Source organism: Odontesthes bonariensis, unplaced genomic scaffold (genome assembly GCF_027942865.1).
Source record: "Odontesthes bonariensis isolate fOdoBon6 unplaced genomic scaffold, fOdoBon6.hap1 scaffold_119, whole genome shotgun sequence".
Lineage (NCBI taxonomy): Eukaryota > Metazoa > Chordata > Actinopteri > Atheriniformes > Atherinopsidae > Odontesthes > Odontesthes bonariensis.
In genome coordinates this window covers 59,322-80,197 of record NW_027457371.1, presented here as the reverse complement: position 1 = coordinate 80,197, position 20,876 = coordinate 59,322, and the positions used below count along the sequence as shown (strand labels likewise).

Here is a 20,876-nt window from a genome sequence, read left to right as displayed (position 1 = left end):
CGGACGTCAATTAGACCAGGACCCTCACACCATCCCACGTAGATGTTTTTTACTTCAGAGGCGACATCTGGCATCAGGCCTTTAATTATTGCATCGCATGCAATACTCTCCCATGGTCCTGGTTCATGGCCCAAATCCGTTGGTCTCTGATGACCACTGTGTTTGCTCACCTCCTCGAGGATGCGGTGTATGAAGTCCTCAGTCCCTTCACCGGGTTTCTGTTTACAGGTGTAAATGTGGGACATGTTGATTTTGGTCGGAAACTGAGTGGTGATGGTTTGACACAGTCTCTGGATGGCTGCTTCGTAATGAATGTTGTCATTATGTCCAGGCTTACTGTTAGTAGGTTGCAGATCCGGTTGTGGCAAACCCGCCTCTAATTTGCAGAGGTCGGTTTGTTTAAACTTTCTTGTCAATATGCGACGCAGTTCCACTCCGGTCGGGCGGAATTGTGCGCAGAAGCCTCGCAACTCGTCAGCAAATCAGGGTCCAGAATTCTCTGGATCCGGGAGACTTCGTGATGCTTCGATGATGTCAGTCTCAGTCCAGGGTCGATAGACCAGTAATGGTCCAACTGGACCTGCAACTTCAACCATAGGCATGGTTTGGATCTGGGTTGGTTTTTTCACACGTTGAGATTTCCGACTTCCAGATTGTGGGGAGAGGAGTTTTTTTACTTGCATTAAAAGGTTTTGGGCTGGTACACTGTAGAATTCAACTTCCTCCTTTTCTTCATCTTCAGACTGGTGTGACAGATGTTGTGGGTGAGGAGAGATTTCTCCTGGAGAAGTTTGGAGAATTTCCCTCTTCCCATAAACCGATGTTTGTGGTGTGTCTGGCTGTAGTTGTTGTTGTTGTTGTAGTTGTTGTTGTGGCTGTAGTTGTTGTTGTTGTAGGCGTCGTGGAGGGCAGGAGTCCAGGTCCGGATCCGGCACAGCGAGAGCGCTCAGTGTAGGGTAAAGAGGTGCGGATGAAAAGGGAGAAGAAAAAATGTTACCAGTAGAATATGGTGGTGGCTTAAAAGGAGATTCAGTCTTAGTCAGAGATAAATTATCTTTTCGTCCACATACTGCATTATCATCATCATTCCGTCCTGGCATTTGTTTAGCATTTTTCTTTCTTTCTCTCACTTCACTTTCCTTTTTCCAACACTCTATACCTTTCTTACATTCTTCCAATTTTTCCCACTGTTTAACCTTCACTGTTTTTTTTTTCATATCTTTCTCACATTTGCAAATCTTCTCTTCTAATTTTCTTATTTCAGACATTTTAAAAGAACCTTCAGGGGGAAAACCCCAATTTTTTATCTAATAAGTAGTCCATTTTACACTCTCCGGACCATATTTTTTTATCATTTCATCATACTTGGGTCCCCCGGGAGGGTCAGAAGCCCGAGACTTACTGTTTCCCATTCTCGGACTTGGAATGGGGGAATATATTCCTTCATTCAAAGGACGTCTCCAATGAGGACCTTAATCTGTACTCACACTTCTTCGGAGTACTACTTCAGTCACACTTCCTCGGACTGATTCAGTCACACTTCTTCGGACTGATTTAAGATTCACTTACCCGTGAAATCTCTGTCTCGCTAATGACACAACCGGGAAAACCCTCTTTTCCAAATAATAACAGAAAGCAATCTTACCGCCCCAGATTACTGTGTTTCAAAAGATGACCCCAGCGCTGATATCCAGGAAACGGACCCGTCAGCCCTCTCTCTCCGAAAGGCCTTGGAGGTATGAGGCTGGAGCTTCAGTCCAGGCTGATCAGGCACTGCGGTCCGGTCCAGGTAAACCAGTCGAGGGATCCTGTTGGTGACGCCAAGATTGTTGCGGAAATTTTAGTAAGGCACAGAGTCAGTTATTTTCTGAGGAGATAAGATGCTTTTAATAATATCTTGCAAGAGAGAACAACACAGAACAGAGTTCAGAGTTGCTCTGACTCTTAGGCGAAAACAAGTCAGTTAATATACAGGTTAATACGTAGTCACTCCTTTGATATGTTCAAGACTTTGTTATCTATCTTTCCTCCCTTTCTCCAGCCAAGGCACCTCGGTACCGTGCCATCTTCCCTGTCAAACTCCTTAAAGTTGTTAAATCATAAGAGCACAATACCCTCATTGAAAGAGGGAGAAAAGAGAAAAACAAGTGTCTTAAATGAGTTATTACCGGGTGATACAGAGTAACACTCAAACAATGTATATAGGAATTAATTTTTCCCTTACACAGCTCAGCAGTAAACCATGGCGTCAAAAAGTGCTGAAACGAGAACTTTAAGGTGAATTTCATGTGGCTTCTGAAATAGTTTTTTCACAAAAGCCTTTCAGATGTTCTCAGACTGCTCTCCTGACTTTGCCACCGTGATAAAGACACTGGAATAAATCAGACCCTTTTAACATCATGTCTTGGTTCACTGAGGTTGTAGGAACTTTAGTCAGTCTAACGGCTTTCTGACTTATTTGAGGAAATGATGCGATTACAACAAAGCAGACGGATCCAAGAAGCCTCCGGGCGGCTACATACAAGTTTGTGAGGCTGTAATGAAATGTCAGTGTTGGGTGTTAATAAATGGGTCTGAGATACTTTTATTTATTCTTTTTTTTTTTTTAATTCCATTCATTCATTTGACAACATAACATTTTAGTAGTGGTTGTTCAAAAACAATATATATATATATATTCAAATATATCATTTAAAGTTGTATGCCACTTGCACTTATTTGATCACTTTTTCAAACTAGCCTATAACCCTTTGAGATGGTTCATAATTTCGTAGTTTTTATGCTATTTTCTTTCTGTTTGCATTTAATTTCTGCCTTTGTGAACAACTGAATGTTTTATGTAATGACTATATATTTTTTTCAACTGACTTTTTGTTAAGCCGTGCATGTTAAACGTGCATTAATCTCGCTTTGCCAGTTAGAAATACCTGATTTCCAGTAGAACTTGTCGTGTCTGGATTAGAAACATAATACGCAAAATGCACTTCATTGTTTCGCTTGTTTCGACGCACACAGTGGAATCTGTTTTGCTTACAGTGTTCCACTTCACAGTTCCTTTCAGGAGCACAAATAAAAGGGAAGATGACGATCATCTCAATTATATATTCAAAAAAGATAAAAAATAAATCAACTATAATTCGCATCTGTGCAACATGGCAGAAGCTAAAAGAAAGGTCTCAACTGTGGATGCAAAGTCCCAAAACAGCAAGGCCACAAGTATTTTCTATAAGGTTCATTTTTCCTGAAGCATCATTTACATTCTTTTTTTTTTTTTTTTTAACATGTAAAAACATCAAAAATGAACTTTGAAATATATTTGATCAAATTTTTCATTTAATAAAATGATGTAAAACACGATGGATTAAAACAGAGCTTTCAGTCAGTGTGCAGCAACCCCGGTCCCTGTGTAAACTACAGCGAATTATTCCAACAAATGGGACCTGGAAACACGAGCCTCACCGCAGTGACAAAGTAAAGTAACACGTTTCAGGGTTACGAGCGCTGCCCTCTTCAAATCTTTGAAAGATTTGACGAAGCGACACATCCGATTACACCGCTTTCATTTGGCTGGTTAAGAAAGTAATGAAAACAATGTACACGGAGAGCAGAAGAAGAAGAAGAAGAAAAGCCATCGGCCGAAAAACAGGATCGCACCTCCGGTTGCATGATTAAGTCAACATTCAGAAAATGTGGTCACATCTTTCGCTGCCTATTTAACACTTTAATAAACAAAAATAATGAATCCAACAGACTTAAAATCCAATAATCACATATGCAGACTTAAATATTTTATCACCTAAAACTATTTTTTACAGGGGGTTCAAATAACTGTTGAGACTTGTAGTTTTATCTTTGACAATTTCATGTAATCTCTCAAGTATACACACACACACACACACTATAAAGAGATACTCCTTCAGGGTTTTGCCAGCTGTTTTGGAATATATTTGTTAAGAACTTGAAAAGTCCCTCTGAACAAAACATACGTGTAGTATATTTGCTGTAGAGAGAGTTATTAGGAGTCGTATACATGTTGAACAATTTCCAGTTCTAAGCAACTTTCTAACATTGCTCTTCGTGCAATTAAAAGCCTGTGGTTGTCTAACAGGATTGGTGAGTTGTTGTTTTTTTCTAATTCGTACTACCATCTACCAATGTGTCACTAGAACTGTGAGTGAATAAACCACGAGCAGAAGCACCTGCTTTGTTATTAAGCTTTACTGTGTTCTTTAGATTATCAACGACCAAGTGTCAAGATACTTAAATCCAGCAAATGAATATGCTGAAACAGTGGGAAAAAAGCCTGTCTATCAAAACACATTTGCTTAGCTTTCATAAAAAAATAACCATGCTGCAAGTTATTGAATTTGTCCTATCTAGCAAGCGTTTATTTTTTATTTTTAATGCCTCAAAACCACAAATAAAATCTCTGGTCCAATGTAGAGGTTTTCAGGGCAAGTGATGAATAAGGCTCTAGAAGAGGGGTGAAAAATGAGAAAACCAGGGGGACAATGTTACACAACATTTTCTGACTTCGAGGCCACAGTACGTTACAGATAATAATGCTGAAACCTTCTCTCAACCACCTTAAGGTAGGAGGACAGCATTCACAGAGTTGAATTTACAGTCTGTTTGGTGCGCTATTACAAAACTGTTTTTTTCTGTTCGATATCTTGCCAAAAATCTGTAATTTACCAGTGTTCTCTTATAAAATGCTCAGCAGGACCAATGAGATGCAAAGAGGCAGTCTGGTGTGAAGATGAACAAAAAAAGAGAAGAGAACAGTAATCTAATAATTGACTGCAAAAAAGGAAAAAAAAATAATTCCAGCAAGCTCTTTCAAACAGGAACACTGACAAAGAAAAAAGAAAAATATATCAAAACAGATTGGCTGTTTATGATTATATGCATGTTGCGCCCGCTGACAGGTTTCAGAATAAGGCTGTGCATATAAACAACCTGTCTGTGTCTGCGTGTGTGTGTATATAGACAACTGTGCTCATCTGGTCTGTGTGAGTGCGTGCACAAAGCGCTGCTGTCACTGCCAGCTGTCAGTGACCGTTCGTAATAGTCTGAGACGTGGATGCAGTGGTGGAGGGTGTGACTGAAGTCGAGCTGGTCGTGCTGGTGAAGAAGTTGTCCTCTTTCAGTTTGCGATGTTCTGGGAGCTCCAGCTTCATCTTGGCCTCCTCAATGTCATTGTTGATGGCCACAATGAGAGCCTCTGTTAGGACAGGTAAACATGTGCAGAGGAGAACAAACTTAAGAGTGGGCATTGTGGAGGAAAAAAAAACAAAAGCAAAAACATCTCCAAACACCAACTAAAATACGAAGGTGTGAAAGATAAGAACTTTAAGGCAAGGCGTACCGAGTGAGTCGTAGCTCCTTTCTGGACGGATGTAGCCCACCATGACAACACTGATAATCTCCCCATAAAAGTCCTCTTTGAATTTGTGAATCACATGCATCTCCTAGGGCCAAAAAAAGCATTCGCATCAACTTTCTCAGAGAACAGCAGACGCCAGAATTTACTGCATTTCTCTGGTATTATGAAATCAGAGAGTACAAAGATTAGCTTTGGCATCTGAAGTTAGGGACCAGGAAATTAAGAGGCTGAAAAATGTGTGCGTAGCAACCATGATGGGAAACTCATGTAATAATTCAAAGAGATGGTTATAAAACTGATTAAATCTGCACTGCAGGATAAAAACCTTTGCTCTTTGTACACATACAGAACACAAGGGCTTTTCAACTTGCCCTCAAGTTTGTGGTGTATCTTCAAATGTGTCTCAAATCTTAACTTCAGAAAGTAAGTCTTTTTAAAACAATGCTTTGGCACAAAGTGTGCTCCTATTTCTTATATAATTTTGAAATTAAGCCACCTCCAAGGCTCTTGTTTTGTCTGTCACAGATGCTTTCTCATCCTTCAACTGTGATAACAGCACAGCTGCCGAGCGTGGTTTGTAACAAAAAAGGTTCAACATTGTCCAAAAGAAATCTGTTTGCAGACAGTCATTCCTCACGTTTCTTGATACATGTTGCAAGTGTAAATTTGCAGCGGCCCTTCCCACTAAAGAGACAAATTAATCTAAACCGCGCCAGCAAAAATGACCCCAAACACATATTACCACCATCACGTCGCCTCGCTGCTTTCACCTCTTCGTGTCTGTATGCTTTTCAGTTTGTCCTTTGAACAATTTTTAGCTGCACGTTTAGTGAAAGGGGTTCAACAAAGGTGAGCCGAGATAAAAACTTAACCGTAGTCAGGCGCGTAACTATAGCAGGTTCAGCCGCACCGGGGCCCGTGGCCGTTGCAGGGCCCGTTTATTCTCCACTGAGCTGTCATTCGGTGGAATTTCAGTGCAACGAAATTCGGCACCCCCCTAATTCACGATGCAGGATTTATTCTACGCTCACCCGTCATCCGCTGAGCTCTCAGTCAGTGGCACTTCAGTACCCTGGCCAGCGACGGTCACCTTGCCCGTCGCAAGCAAATCTTAAAGGATAAGAGCGTTTTTTTGACATTGGGCCCTTGATTTCACATTATAGCATGATGTTCTAATCACCCCTGCTTGTTGTTGAACATTTGGAGCTGTTCCGAAGATATTCGCGAGGCGTCTGGCTGCTCTCTTGAGATATTCGGCCATGAAACGGTTTCCTATGGGCAAGCTCATACAGGCACAAACTATGCTGTTTATAATTTATTAATTACTGTACACTAGCACTGATAACGTGGAGGTGCGTCGCTTACTTAAAAAAATCCGGGTTATTGTAATTTTGATTTTTTTGTCGTAAAGTGGGTGTTACTGACGTCATCGTGGTGCTACTGCCACAGACAGCCCACAGACCTGCTGCCTATTTATTCATTCGGCTAAAATTCAAAATTAGTAACCCGGATTTTTTTAAGTAAGCGACGCACCTCCACGTTATCAGTGCTGGTGTAGAGTAATTAATAAATTATAAACAGCATAGTTTATAATTTATTATAAACTATGCTTTATTTATTATAAACATCATGTTATAATGTGAAATCAAGGGCCCAATGTCAAAAAACCGGTCTTATCCTTTAAGCTTCTCCGCACGTCCCGCGGACCCCGTGCAGCACTTCATGATCTGTCAGCCGCTCGGACGGCTCTCTTCGCGAGAACCGCACGATCACGAGAAGCCGGCTGCCGCCGGGCCGTTCTCTACAAGAACGAAGATGTAAGCATAGGCCTACATGTTTATCCAAATTTCAGATCGTGAACCGGTGAAATAAAATGAAATGGTCACCATTGTTTGTTGTCATTATCTTTCTCAAAAGTCCTTCAAACACAAAAGCGGCTCCCAGAAGCGACAGGAGCGCAGGGAGGAACAGGACAGGGTGGTAAAACTGCCAAAACTGGACAAATTCGGGTTTACCACCAAGAGCAGTGAGAAGAACAGAACAACATCTACACCTAGCGGCGACTGTGAAGAACCATGCAACAGGTGTGAGCTCAGGATCAAACATGTTGGATTTTACCTACAACAACATAGAAAGGGTATTCATTGTAGAATGTAGAATCCACCGAGATACATATAATCACACAGATCTGAAAATATGATCGCTGCTAGTAGAATCACAAGATAAGCTAAGTGTTAGCTATTTGAACGTTAGCATGTTACAGTGTAGCCTACCGACAGAACTATGAGGCTTCGGGAGGGAGGTTTACTAACGTTCTACGCCAAACTCTAGTTGGTAATTGTCATCCGTTACACTAGCGCTTGTTAGCCTAGACCTATAGTAAACTGGATGCTCATTCTAAATTTCGATTCGTATAATCTTTGTTGCAGCTCTCAACAGAAAGAACCAGAAACTAGCGATGAAGTCAGTGGCGCAGGTGACCTGTCTGCAGACGAAACTGTGGTAAACAGGCGTCAGGCAGTGACAGTACAGAACAGGAGCTGGACAGGACAGGAGCGGGGGAAGAACGTTATCCTACAGACAGGGGACACTTTCAAGAACATGTCTTGGACGCTTCTGTTAAAGCTGCCGTCGGCAGGTTTTCAAAATTGCGAGTCTAAAGTCGGAAAATTTGAACTGATACAACTCTCAGGTCCCTCCCCCAACCTCTAACAAGCTCCGAATCACCCCCCAAACCCCTCCCCCTCTGTGGACGAGGTTGTGCACGTGAGTTCACACCAGGGTACGCGCACACAAGCTGGGGCAGACTCACGCTCAGCAGCGTGTGCACAAGCTGTGATTGACAGGTAGGATTCCTCCACCCTAACGTGATTGGTTAAAAACAGCCGGGAGCGCTCGGTTTTTGCAAGCACGATTACAGGCTTCAGAGGGAGCTACAGATTTCGTTATTTTTCCTAAACAGCCTATTTAATATTCTACTTCCAGAATCCCATGACAGTTCAAGCTAATATGACTAAAAAAAAGTTGCCCACCGCAGCTTTAAAAACTACATTTCAACAATGGGTTCATGTAAACTTAGCGGCCTTTTTCCTAAAAATAAACACAATCGCTCTTTTTCTGATGTGTTTTATCATACCCAAACAAAGGCAGGTGTCAAATTGCCACGGATGTGGCTTTGCTATTCACCAAAATTGGATTGTGCTTACTGTGAACCATGCTGGCTATTTGGAGATCGCCGTTCATCGCATTATAATAACGCATGGGTGAATGGAGTAAATGATTGGGGCCATTTGTCTTAAAAAATTGAATGTCACGAGTCCTCTCAGCCACATGTAAATCAAATCAAATCAAATTTATTTGTATAGCACATTTCATGTACAAACAGTTCAAAGTGCTTTACATAAAATAAAAGCATTGCAGCAGGGAGTGCAAGAAGCATTAAAAATACATAAAATAATATAAAGAGAAACAAATAAAATCATTTAAATTAATTTAAAATCAGGCAACAGTCTAGATAAGTTAAAAGATATTTCATGCATAGCCACATGAGAACAGAAATGTCTTTAACCTGGATTTAAAAATGTCTCCATTTGGTGAAAGTTTAATCTCCACTGGCAGTTTGTTCCACTTGTTTGCAGCATAACAGCTAAATGCTGCTTCTCCATGTTTAGTCTGGACTCTGGACTGGACCAGCTGACCTGAGTCCTTGGATCTAAGAGCTCTGCTGGCTTTATATTCTCTGAACAGATCACAGATGTATTTTGGGCCTAAACCATTCTGGGATTTGTAAACCATCAGCAGGCTTTTAAAATCTATTCTGTGACTGACTGGAAGCCAGTGTAAAGGTTTTAAAACTGGTGTGATGTGTTCAGATCTCTTAGTCCGGGTTAAAGCTCCAGCAGCAGTGTTCTGGATGAGCTGCAGATGTTTAATGCTCTTTTTGGGAAGTCCAGTTAAAAGAGCGTTACAGTAATCGAGTCTACTGGAGATGAATGCATGGATGAGTTTCTCCTGGTCTTTTTGGGAGAGGAAACCTTTAATTCTGCTGATGTTTCTGAGATGGTAAAAAGCTGCCTTGGTGACAGCTTTGATGTGGCTGCTGAAAGTCAGATCTGAGTCTATCAACACTCCGAGGTTACCAACTTGGTCAGTGATTGTAAGGTCCCGAGTCTCAAGATATTTACCAACGCTGACCCTCTTCTCTTTGCTACCAAACAGAATGATCTCAGTTTTGTCTTCATTTAATTGTAGAAACTTCTCTCTCATCCAGGTGTTTACTTCCTCCAGACACTGACACAGTACGTCTGCTGGGCTGCAGTCGTCCGCTGACAGAGACACATAAAGTTGTGTATAGTCTGCATAACTGTGATAATTGATGTTAAAATTCTGCAATATCTGACCCAAAGGGAGCATATACAAGTTAAACAGAAGAGGTCCAAGAATTGACCCCTGGGGGACTCCACAAGTCATGGCCACTCGCTCAGATTCATAGCTGCCAATAGTAACAAAATAACTCCGGCCTTCTAAGTAGGACCTGAACCAGTTAAGGACCGCTCCAGAAAGTCCAACCCAGTTTTCCAGCCTGTGCAACAGGATTCTGTGATCTACAGTATAAAACGCAGCGCTGAGGTCCAACAGAACCAGGACTGAAACATTACCAGAATCAGTATTCAACCTGATGTCGTTTAACACTTTGACCAGAGCTGTTTCAGTGCTGTGATGACGTCTGAAGCCTGATTGAAAGTTATCAAGACTTCCACTTTCATTCAGAAAGTCGTTGAGCTGGTTAAATACAACTTTCTCAATAATCTTAGATATAAAAGAGAGATTAGAGACAGATCTGTAGTTGTTCATCATAGAGGCGTCTAGAGTTCTCTTCTTTAGGAGTGGCTTAATGGCAGCTGTCTTTAGTGACTTGGGAAAAATGCCTGGTGCCAGTGAGCTGTTAACTATTTGTAGGAGATCACTTTCTACTGAGGTAAAAACAGTTTTTAAAAAGTCGGATGGTATTATGTCCAGAGAACAAGTTGTTGATTTCAGCTGCCGAACTGTTTCCTCTAGGATTTTTAAATCTACAATATTAAATTGTGACATAACGTCAGAGTTATTTCTAGGTTTTAGACACAGATTAGTTTTCTTGTTTGTCTGTGTTGCGTTAATGTTTTGTCTAATTGTTTTGATTTTTTGGCTAAAAAAGTTGGCAAATTCATTGCATTTCTCAGTGGAGAGGAGGTCTGGGTTTGTCTGTTTAGGAGGATTTGTGAGTTTTTCAACCATAGCAAACAGAGTTCGAGACTTGTTGACATTCTTATTAATCATTTCAGATAAATGCAGCTGTCTGGCCTTGCACAGCTCATTGTTATAACTACGCAGACATTCTTTGTATAGCTCATAGTGAATCTGAAGCTTTGTTTTGTTTTGTAGCAGCCTGTGTTGTGTTTGAGCAATGGAAGCTCCATGGTACCATTGACAAAGATTTGGAGAGGGATGTGCGTAATGCCGCACTTTTTTGGCGAGGAGTGCTGGAGCGCATAGTCAATGTTACACTTACTCTGGCGTCTTGTAACCTTGCATTCAGGGCTCATCAGGAGGTACTGGGACAGCCCAATAGTGGGAATTTTCTTTCTATAATTGAGCTGCTCGCGGGTTACGACCCTTTACTGAAAGAGCTCATAAGCCGACCACAGGGTTCCATTAAATACCTAAGTCCAGCTATCGAAAAAGGGTTACGACGGAGCCGCAAATATGAGTGGCATTTACTCAGGGGTGCAGGCCAGACTACGGGAGAGTGAGCCGCTTGCTACATATGTTCACTGTGCAGCGCACAATTTGAATTTGGTTTTGAATGATGCAGTGAAAAACATCCCAGAGATTGACCGGTTTTATGACACCATAGAACACATCTACACATTCTTTGGAACCAGCATTAAAAGATGGAACATGCTCAGTGGCATAATAACAGCAGATGGCTCAGATCACCCAGATGTGACTCTGAAGCGATTATGCCCCACTCGCTGGTCCTCCAGATTCGATTCCCTCAGTGCTATACGGTACAGGTATGTGGATGTAATGCGGGTGCTGACAAAAATAGCTCTGACAAGCGACAAAAGGGATGAGCGAAACGAAGCCGCTGGGCTTACGAAATTGATGGAAAAATTTCATTTCATTTTTTTGCTCGTTGTGCAGACAAAAGTGTTGGAGACTGTCAATGCTGTGTCAAAAACACTTCAAAAGACAGACACAGATTTGCAGACCACAATTCAGTTACTAGAAAACTCGATACAAGTCATCTCTGAGTACTGGGGTGCATTTGACCAGGCCAAGACTACAGCGCAGATGCTCGCAAGTAAATGGGGGGTTCAGAGTGCATTTGAAAATGTTAGGGCAAGGAGAGTGAAGCGTCACTTTGACGAACTGTCTGAAGATGAGCGTTTTACCGACGCAGAGAGTTACTTCAGAGTGCATATATTTAATGGCACTCTGGACATAATAAACGCCCAACTCACACAAAGATTTAAAAGTATGCGGGAAACGTGTCGTTAGTTTGAAGCTTTGCGTCCTACCACCCTTCTGCTCGCAGGTGATGATGACGACCTGTTTGCAAAAGCGAAGCGTTTATCTGATTATTACGCCAGGGACATCGCACCAACGTTTCCAAGTCAACTCCTCTCATTTAGGTCGTGTTTCAAATCAGAGATTGCGCAAAAAACATCCATTTTACAACTGGCCAAAATGCTTGTGGTGGATTGTGATACGGTAACATCCACATTCGGTGAAGTGTGCACTGCGCTCATGCTGTTTCTCATACTACCTGTGACTGTGGCAACAGCTGAGCGATCTTTTTCAAAACTAAAACTTATAAAGACATACCTAAGGAGCAGCATGGGGCAGGACAGACTCAGTGGGTTAGCTATACTATCCATTGAAAACAGGAGAGCCAGAGCATTAAATATTGGTGACATCGTTGATGATTTTGCACAACGCAAGGCTCGTAAAATGGCATTCTAGTGATGATTAATGTACAGTGATGGTCGTATGATTTTTTCTTTGTTTCTGCACAGTTGTATGAATATTTTTTTTCTTTGTTTCTGCACAGTTGTATGAATATTTTTTTTCTTTGTTCCTGCACCGTTGTAAAGCCCAAGTTCAGTTTCTGCGCAGTTCATATTTAGGGCAACCATACTGTAAGAGCTTGCTGTTTCAGCAGAAGGCGAGGTTTCAGCGCTTTGAGCCTACTTCCATGGCATGCGCTAATGTCAATGCTGTATATATTTGATTACCGTATAGGCCTATTAATAAAAATGATTTGTAAAGTTTTCCCATATTATTGACTCAATGTTGTGGAGTATGTTTTTATGTACAACAATATAAACTACTTCTATAGGCTATCTTTGATCCTTGAGGATTAGGCACCCTTATGTTAAGTCCTCCCTTAAAGCTGCGGTCGGCAACTTTTTTTTTGTCATATTAGCTTGAACTGTCATGGGATTCTGGAAGTAGAATATTAAATAGGCTGTTTAGGAAAAATAATGAAATCTGTAGCTCCCTCTGAAGCCTGTAATCATGCTTGCAAAAACCGAGCGCTCCCGGCTGTTTTTAACCAATCACGTTAGGGTGGAGGAATCCTACCTGTCAATCACAGCTTGTGCACACGCTGCTGAGCGTGAGTCTGCCCCAGCTTGTGTGCGCTCACACTGGTGTGAACTCACGTGCACAACCTCGTCCACAGAGGGGGAGGGGTTTTGGGGGCGATTCGGAGCTTGTTAGAGGCTGGGGGAGGGACCTGAAAGTTGTATCAGTTCGAATTTTCCGACTTTAGACTCGCAATTTTGAAAACCTGCCGACGGCAGCTTTAAATGTCACTATGACCACTAGAGGGCCCGTATTCCGCATGTCGCACCGGGGCCCGCAGCCAGCTTCTTACGCGACTGACCGTAGTCCAACTTTATACGATGCATTCAATGAGCAATAAATACAACCATTGATTTCATGTTGGTTCATTAGGAGCTGACAACCAAAGTACTCTCAGACACACGCACACAAAAATGGCCATTTTTTTAATGATTTGTGGGGTTTTCCTGGTTTTATTCTGATCAGTAGAGGTTTTTTTTATATATAAAAGGAACTTTATCTAATATATCAAATCAAAATGGTTCCAATATCTTTCTTCCCATTAGAGTCCAGAAAGACTCCAATGCTCAGTTAAACTGACATATATAATCGGATGTGTAGTCATGTAATATATGGGTTCCAATAAGCTTGAGACCGTGGACTATCGAACATACTGGAAACATATTTAAAATGTGCACACCGTTTTTCAGACCGAGCTGATTGTAATGAATACTTTTTTAAAAAAAATCTTATACTTACCATGGATTTCTTGGTATTTTTGTAGTAAGGGTTCCAGCCAATGCTCATCACCATTTTGTACAGATCACCGTTACCGACGCAGGCCCAGCCATAATAGATCCCTGTACTGATATCTGATGGAAGATTGTCCACCACCGAGTCTGGGAAGTTGGCTGGAAAACAGAGACAAGAGTCAGAAGAAGTACAAAGAAAGGTAAGAAGCAGGGGCATGTAACAAGGAGTAGCGACCCACCTACAATGGTTTTCAATAGTTGATGCAGACTACTTCCAGATCAGGACAGTTTTAAAGCGATACTCCAGAGTAGATTCACCCTGGGGTCATTTGAACCGTGATATCCAGCCAAGTAGCCCACCCGCAGTTTTTTCGATATTGGCTGAACATCAGCTGAGTTACTGAGTTATCCCGAATAGCTTCATACAAGGGTTAACGGACCCTGGCAGTATCTCCAAAATTACCACACTAAAATCACATGCCATGACACCAAACTTCTACAGTAGTACAAATATGGTCTGTACTCACAAAACGATGCATTTGGAAGTTTGTACATAGTCCAGGAGTTTATTATTATCAACACAAGCCTGATAGCTTCTCTGCAGCTAAAGCTGCGTCGACGTCACTTCTGGGAGCTGGGAGCTTCAAAGTAAGATGAAGGTTGATCTACTACTGTAGACAACAAAGCAAGACTGCTCAATTTCTCCATTAATAAAATAAATTCACTACTCTACAACATAAAAAAACATGTAGAATATAGCATATACTTTGTTGTCTACAGTAGTAGATCAACCCTCATCTTACTTTGAAGCTCCCAGCTCCCAGAAGTGACGTCGACGCAGCTTTAGCTGCAGAGAAGCTATCAGGCTTGTGTTGATAATAATAAACTCCTGGACTATGTACAAACTTCCAAATGCATCGTTTGGTGAGTACAGACCATATTTGTACTACTGTAGAAGTTTGGTGTCATGGCATGTGATTTTAGTGTGGTAATTTTGGAGATACAGACCAGGATCCATTAACCCTTGTATGAAGCTATTCGGGATAACTCAGTAACTCAGCTGATGTTCAGCCAAGATCGAAAAAACTGCGGGTGGGCTACTTGGCTGGATATCACGGTTCAAATGACCCCAGGGTGAATTTACTACGGAGTATCGCTTTAATAATATAATGTCATACTTTGGTATTATTTCCCTTCTGATTAAACAAAGCTTGAACCACCTCAAACAAATATTCACTTCCCCGTTGTCTGCATTGTCACTTTGCCAAATATGATGTCCTGAACTCAGAATTCCCATGACAAAATGAAATTGTACGTCTTAAACATTCGCAGTTATTTTCAGGCTGAATGTTAGAGAAATAACGAACATTAAGAGTGCATGTTTGTCACAAAATTCAATTTTCCCTACATTCGACGCTCATAAATTGCTTAACTAATTCAGTATCCAAGAGCACATTTTTATCCACCTACAACAGGTTTATGGAAACATCCATAGCGACAAACCAGGTAGAAAACAGGGCAAGTTCCGTTACGTGAAAGAGTGTCGTAACCAGTGTAGCTAACGCTCATGTATCCAGTGTGCATGAACAACCACGAAGTATCTGATAAGTCACCTGAGAAGAAGTGATTGTCGTGATAAGAATACTCACACATGGTTTATTCCTTGATATTGCTCTGGTTTGGTAGAAAAACGATGTACACTGGGTTTACGTTGTCTGCGTAAGCACTGCGTTACATATTAGCCAACTGAAAAGCCCAAAGAGATATAGGCTAAACTATTTTCTTACCAGTGGGAATCCCAAGTTCTTTGCTTCCTCTTCCAAAGCCTCGAATAACCTCTCCTCGACAGAAATACGGAAGGCTCTTCATGACTAGTTTCCCAAGAGCAGCTGGCTTAGATGAAAGCGACAGAATGACCTACACAAGGAAGTCGGACCCTGGCTATTCAACCAGAAATACCCTGCTAGCTAATAACGCAACGAACACCGTTATCAAGATTGAAGTCTGTCTCTTTAATTGCTCATTCCAGCGTTATCGTTTGTTTCACCTGTGGGCGGTACACGACGCTGAAGTTGGCATCCGATTCGCCAGCCTCCGATTCGCGCATTAAAGGGGTGGGCATAAAGGGCCATTTCACTGCTTTTTTGCATTTTGATCGACCAAAACAAGGTCCTGTATGGAAACTACAATAGTTACACTGCTCAAATCTGGATGGAATTATTCTAAAGAGGTTGTAGATTCATTAAAATCTTGTTTCGGATTCATGAAACCTTTTTCTGATTTGTGAAAATGCAGAAAAGGGCCATTTTACTGCTTTTTTGGAATTCTGATCACCATAAACTGGGTCCTGTATGGAAACTACATTACTTAGACTGCTCAAATCTGGATAGAATTATTCTAAAGAGGCTATAGATTCATTAAAACCTTGTTTGGGATTTGTGAAACCTTTTTCTGATTTGTGAAAATGCAGAACAGGGCCATTTTACTGCATTTTTGGAATTCTGATCACCCTAAACTGGGTCCTTTATGGAAACTACATTACTTATTTATTTTGAATTCATTATGAAAGTAATTAAACATGAATATTTAAAAACGTTCAGTTAATTTTTATCTGCTCACACACAGTGGTGCTGTGAGGCATCGCCGTGTCTCAGCCTATTTCATTAGTTCCATTCACAGCAAGAGGCCAGAATACCCCAAATAGTGGCTTTCTTTCCACAGTAGACATATGTGTCTTTAAATCTCTGCAATGAAACTTGCTTTACTGTAAAACTAATTGACTTAACTACTATGGTATTGTGGTGAATTCTGAGAGAGGTCCCTCAAAAACCGGTGCAGAAAATGAGTGATGAAGAAAGCTGCTGAAACGGACGTAGTCGAACAAAAGAAATCTTTATTTCTGTCGTCAGGTCCATCTCAATTACAGAAAATGCATTTTCTGGGAGAGCCGGTTGTCAAATGGAAAAACTCTCTGCCCGGGGAGAGAAAGTCCCTTACTTTTAAAGAAGATTCAAGGCGACTGGTCCAGGCGTACAGCCAAAAGATATGGTCTGACTGTAAGAATGTCTCATATCAAATCTACATTTGGTAAGAAAAAGGGGTTTATTCTTCAGTGTATCTTAGTGTCTTGCACGGAGACGTGCGGAGGCGCGCGCAACCATTATGAACTTAATGAACTTATAGAGCTGTGGACTCAATGAACTCAAATAAGGCCTGTTTCCTCCATTTTGTCTGTGGGTACATACACCTCAGTATCTGAATGTGCTGGTATAAAGTGCAGTCTAGTGCAGTCCATGTAAGGAGAACGGTGTTCTTGGCAGAAGCGAACAAGCCACAAGCAGTTACAGATGTTTCTTCACTGAACTAATTGCACATTCGCCATTAAGTTAGTAATTGGTTAATGGGTGTTTAATATATCACATTTTATCACAGGGTGATACATTATAAATGGATCAGGTTAGGTGTTGCTCTGTAATTTCATAGCTTTTTTTAGTAAAATTGCTCCATATGGGAAAGTTATGACATGTTAGACGTACCCTCAGCTTTCCATCAGCTCCATTGTGGTCCACAATGAATGTAACAAGCTGTTCATTGTCCTGCCGCCTGGCTTCAACAGCTTCTGTTGCTTTGTCCTAAAGCAAGAGGAAAACAAATAATTTTTTATGAAGAGATTATGTAAGAGGACTATCACCTATTTTCTCCAGAAAGGATTGTCACCTGAATGTGAAAGACAAGTAAGTCTGATTAACACGTTTAGTTATTACTGTGATTAATTTCAATTTCTTATTTGTGAACCAAAAGACATGAATATTTTTGTTATCTGTTGAAATGTCATATATTAAGGAAAACTAGTTTTAGAAGTCAAGACAGTGTTATGCCATAATTAATGTCCATACTTACCCTGACCATGACAATGTGGCTAACTTTACTCTTAGCCTTAAGTTTCTTTTTCCTTAATGTGTCAGTGATGACAACATCACCCTTGCCAGGGTTGAGCATTTCCTCAAGGCCATCGTAAAAATGCCAGTCTTTGTCAGCGCCCAGTTTGTGGAATGCCACAAAGTGATTCTTTGTGCCCAGGTGGTATGTTACTGCAGCTGGCTCGTACCTTTGTGGATGCTGACAATATAGCAGAAAAATGTAATGAACACTCACAAATTAATTCATACTATATTAGAATAGCAACGTAAACAAATAAAAACAGTTCCAAAAACATGTATAAGTGTGATACAGTTAAGTGTTAAGTTATTTCTTACTTTCCACCAAGAATTGTCACCCGGTGTGGCAAGGCTGTAGGATGCAGCTTGTCACTGAGATTGGCTTGGTGTATCACTGAGATCACACATAGTATATTTGTGCAGGTGTGTGGAGTGTTATCTTGTTACATTAATCAGCACATGTGTTTTATTCTCATAGACCGGTACATGCAGTCGTACGTGGATGTACTGAAGGAACTCCCAAGATGCAGCAGAATTAGTGTCCAAGGCCAGCCGAACCAAAGTGTTCGTAAAGTTCATGATGGTCGGCTGGCCTTCGGTCAAGTTCTGGACTTGGGAGTTCCTGGATAACATCCCGCTGGTCAAATTGTAAGTAGTGAACTTTGAAAGACAGAACATAGTAAGTACTGAAAACAAATGAACGATAAAGACTAAATGCAGACTGCTCTTTCCACAGATGGACCCTGCTCTCCTCCGGTCCTTTGGCCTGGCCCCGACGACCATCTCCCTGTACGTGGGCCAGGCTATAGCATTTGTGGAGTACGTTCGGGACGTCACCCCGAAGTACTCCCGAATGCCCGCACGGAAGTTGGCACTGCTGTTCAGAGAGCTCAAGAAGCTCTGCAAGGATCTTGGCCGGACCATCCTGGGTCACCAGCACCTGCTCAAACAGGAGAAAATGAAGAGGCTGGTGACCCGGGAAGACCTGGCCAAATGCCAGGTCTTGGCCTTGGCCAAGATTCCTTCGCTTCTTGGTAAGTCTGTGCTGCCTCTCTCTGTCACTCTCTCTCTCACACACACACACACACACACTACACTTTTTGTCACTCATTATTCTCTTCTCTCTCTTAAACTCATTTCAGACGACATCGAGGAGGCACCGCCCAAGGACCCAAAGACGAGGTATCGCTTCTTTGGGTACCTCGCAGCTTTCCTGTGCTCTATTTATGGGCACAGGGCAGGCGTCCTCACCCGGATGCGGGCGTCCGAGGTGAAGGAGGCCGTTGGGGGACGCCCAGAGTGGATACCTCGTTAATGTAAGTTTCAGTGTAATTTCAAACAGTGTCATGATGTGATCACTTTGAAAATCAGGTTAAATTGGGTTTTCATAGGTTCATCACATTGACTGCTCTTTCTGCTTTCTGTCATTTCTATTTGTTGCAGGTGCTGGATCACAAGACGGTCAGGAAGTTTGGTGTGGCACAAATCTTCCTGGACGCGCAGGAGTATGGTTGGTGCACACGTTGGCTCGCCCTCTGCCAACGTGCTGTGCCAACAAATACGTACTTCTTCGCGTCCCTTGGGCGGGGGGAGGCGAACAACCTGGTCAGGTACCTTCGCCAGGTCTGGTCCGAGATGGGCCTGACCGGTTCCCCCAGCCTCCTCGACCTAAGGACAGCAGTGTCGACTTATGTGAGTATAACAGACACCTGATGTTTGATTTTTACAGCCTAACCATAATCCATACTGACTCTAGCATGAATTTGTCTTTTGTAGAACTTCCAGAAGAACGATGAGGCCATGAGGGGGAAGTTGGCCACCTTCATGTGCCACAGCGCGGAGACGCAGGAGCGTTTCTACGCACTCCACAAAAATGTGGGGAGAGCCAGAGACATCTGTAAGGTGTTTGTCTGGCTCTCTCTCACAGAGGAACCTTCTGCTGCTGTGGCCGCTTCCTCCGCCTCCGCTGCTGTGGCCTCAACCTCCGCTGTGGCCGCTTCCCCCTCCTCCTCTGACCATGGAGGACAGCAGATCCAGAAAGAACCTGCAACGTCATCATCCTCACCCCAAGATAAGGAGTCTTCACCAGCCCCGGCAGTCCAACAGGCGGAGTCTCCCCCAGCCCCAGTGGGAAACCCCCAGCTTTCGCCCCCCCGGACCCCACCCAGCCCCCAGCAGTCTCCACTCACTCTGGACTCCTTACTTCTAGATTTCCCGGACAGGATGAAGAGCTTTCTCAATATTGGAATACAATTGACACCACGCCAAAATCCCATATTCTTCCCCCCTAACATCCCACCTCATCCAGCCCCTCCCATTCCACCACGTCCATCACGTTGGAAACAACCCTCAAACAGAAGTGACCAAGCCCCCCCACCTCCTCTGAATCATCATATCTGTGAGTCTGACTGATATGTGCCGGGTCCAGGCTGTAATACTGATATCAAGAATGCTCTTCCCCAGATAAAGTCAGGGCCCTATGGAGTTCAGACAGCCTTTTCAATCCCTGTGATGACAGGTAACAGAAAAGTGGTCAAACTGGTGAGAAATAAAAAAGGTTCAGTTAAATCTACCAATCTATTGAATATAGTGTGTCAACCCCGAAACACACCAGTATCACCTGTTGTCTCCACGAGATTAGCCCTACTCAATATCAGATCACTAGCCAACAAATCCCTCTTAGTAAATGACATGATCATGACCTATAATCTAGACTTTTTATTTCTTAGTGAAACATGGCTGACTGAATGTAGCTGTGATACCATTCTCAATGAGGCCGCACCAACAAATTTCAGTTTTATCAATAAGTGTGGAAGTGGTAAGAAGGGCGGGGGAGTTGCTGCCATTTTTAAATCAGTCTTTCAGTGCAAAGAAATTTTACTTGGTGATTTTAGCTCTTTTGAATATTTCTGTTTTTTAGTAAAGGGGGATCCAAAAGTTATCTTCCTAATCATTTATAGACCACCAAGATACCCAGGAACTTTCTTTGATGAGTTTGCTGAACTGCTGTCAGTGATCTGCACTGACTATAACTTTTTTATCATAACTGGGGATTTTAACATTCACATGGACAATAACATGGACACTAATGCCAAAGAACTCTGCTCTCTACTTGACACTTTTGGCCTCCTTCAACATGTGAATGGACCCACACATACTCGAGGCCACACACTGGATCTGGTTATCTCT

At 42.2% G+C, this 20,876-nt stretch overlaps 1 protein-coding gene across 1 annotated transcript; it reads right to left on the bottom strand.

Moving 5' to 3' along the window:
- Positions 1-3,575: 3,575 nt before the first annotated feature.
- Positions 3,576-15,787, bottom strand: LOC142375919 (riboflavin kinase-like). The gene is made up of 4 exons (XM_075459903.1): positions 15,537-15,787; positions 13,757-13,908; positions 5,369-5,471; positions 3,576-5,224 (listed from the first exon to the last, which is right to left on the bottom strand). The coding sequence occupies exons 1-4, from the start codon at positions 15,616-15,618 to the stop codon at positions 5,052-5,054; spliced, it is 510 nt and encodes a 169-aa protein (XP_075316018.1). The 5' UTR covers positions 15,619-15,787; the 3' UTR covers positions 3,576-5,051.
- Positions 15,788-20,876: the final 5,089 nt, after the last annotated feature.

Coding starts and splice junctions, on each gene's coding strand:
- LOC142375919 (XM_075459903.1), bottom strand. CDS start 15,618: ATGAAGAGCCTTCCGTATTTCTGTCGAGGAGAGGTTATTCGAGGCTTT. Junction 13,909..15,536: donor AGAACTTGGGATTCCCACTG/GTAAGAAAATAG, acceptor TCTGTTTTCCAG/CCAACTTCCCAGACTCGGTG. Junction 5,472..13,756: donor AAAATACCAAGAAATCCATG/GTAAGTATAAGA, acceptor TTTTGGCCCTAG/GAGATGCATGTGATTCACAA.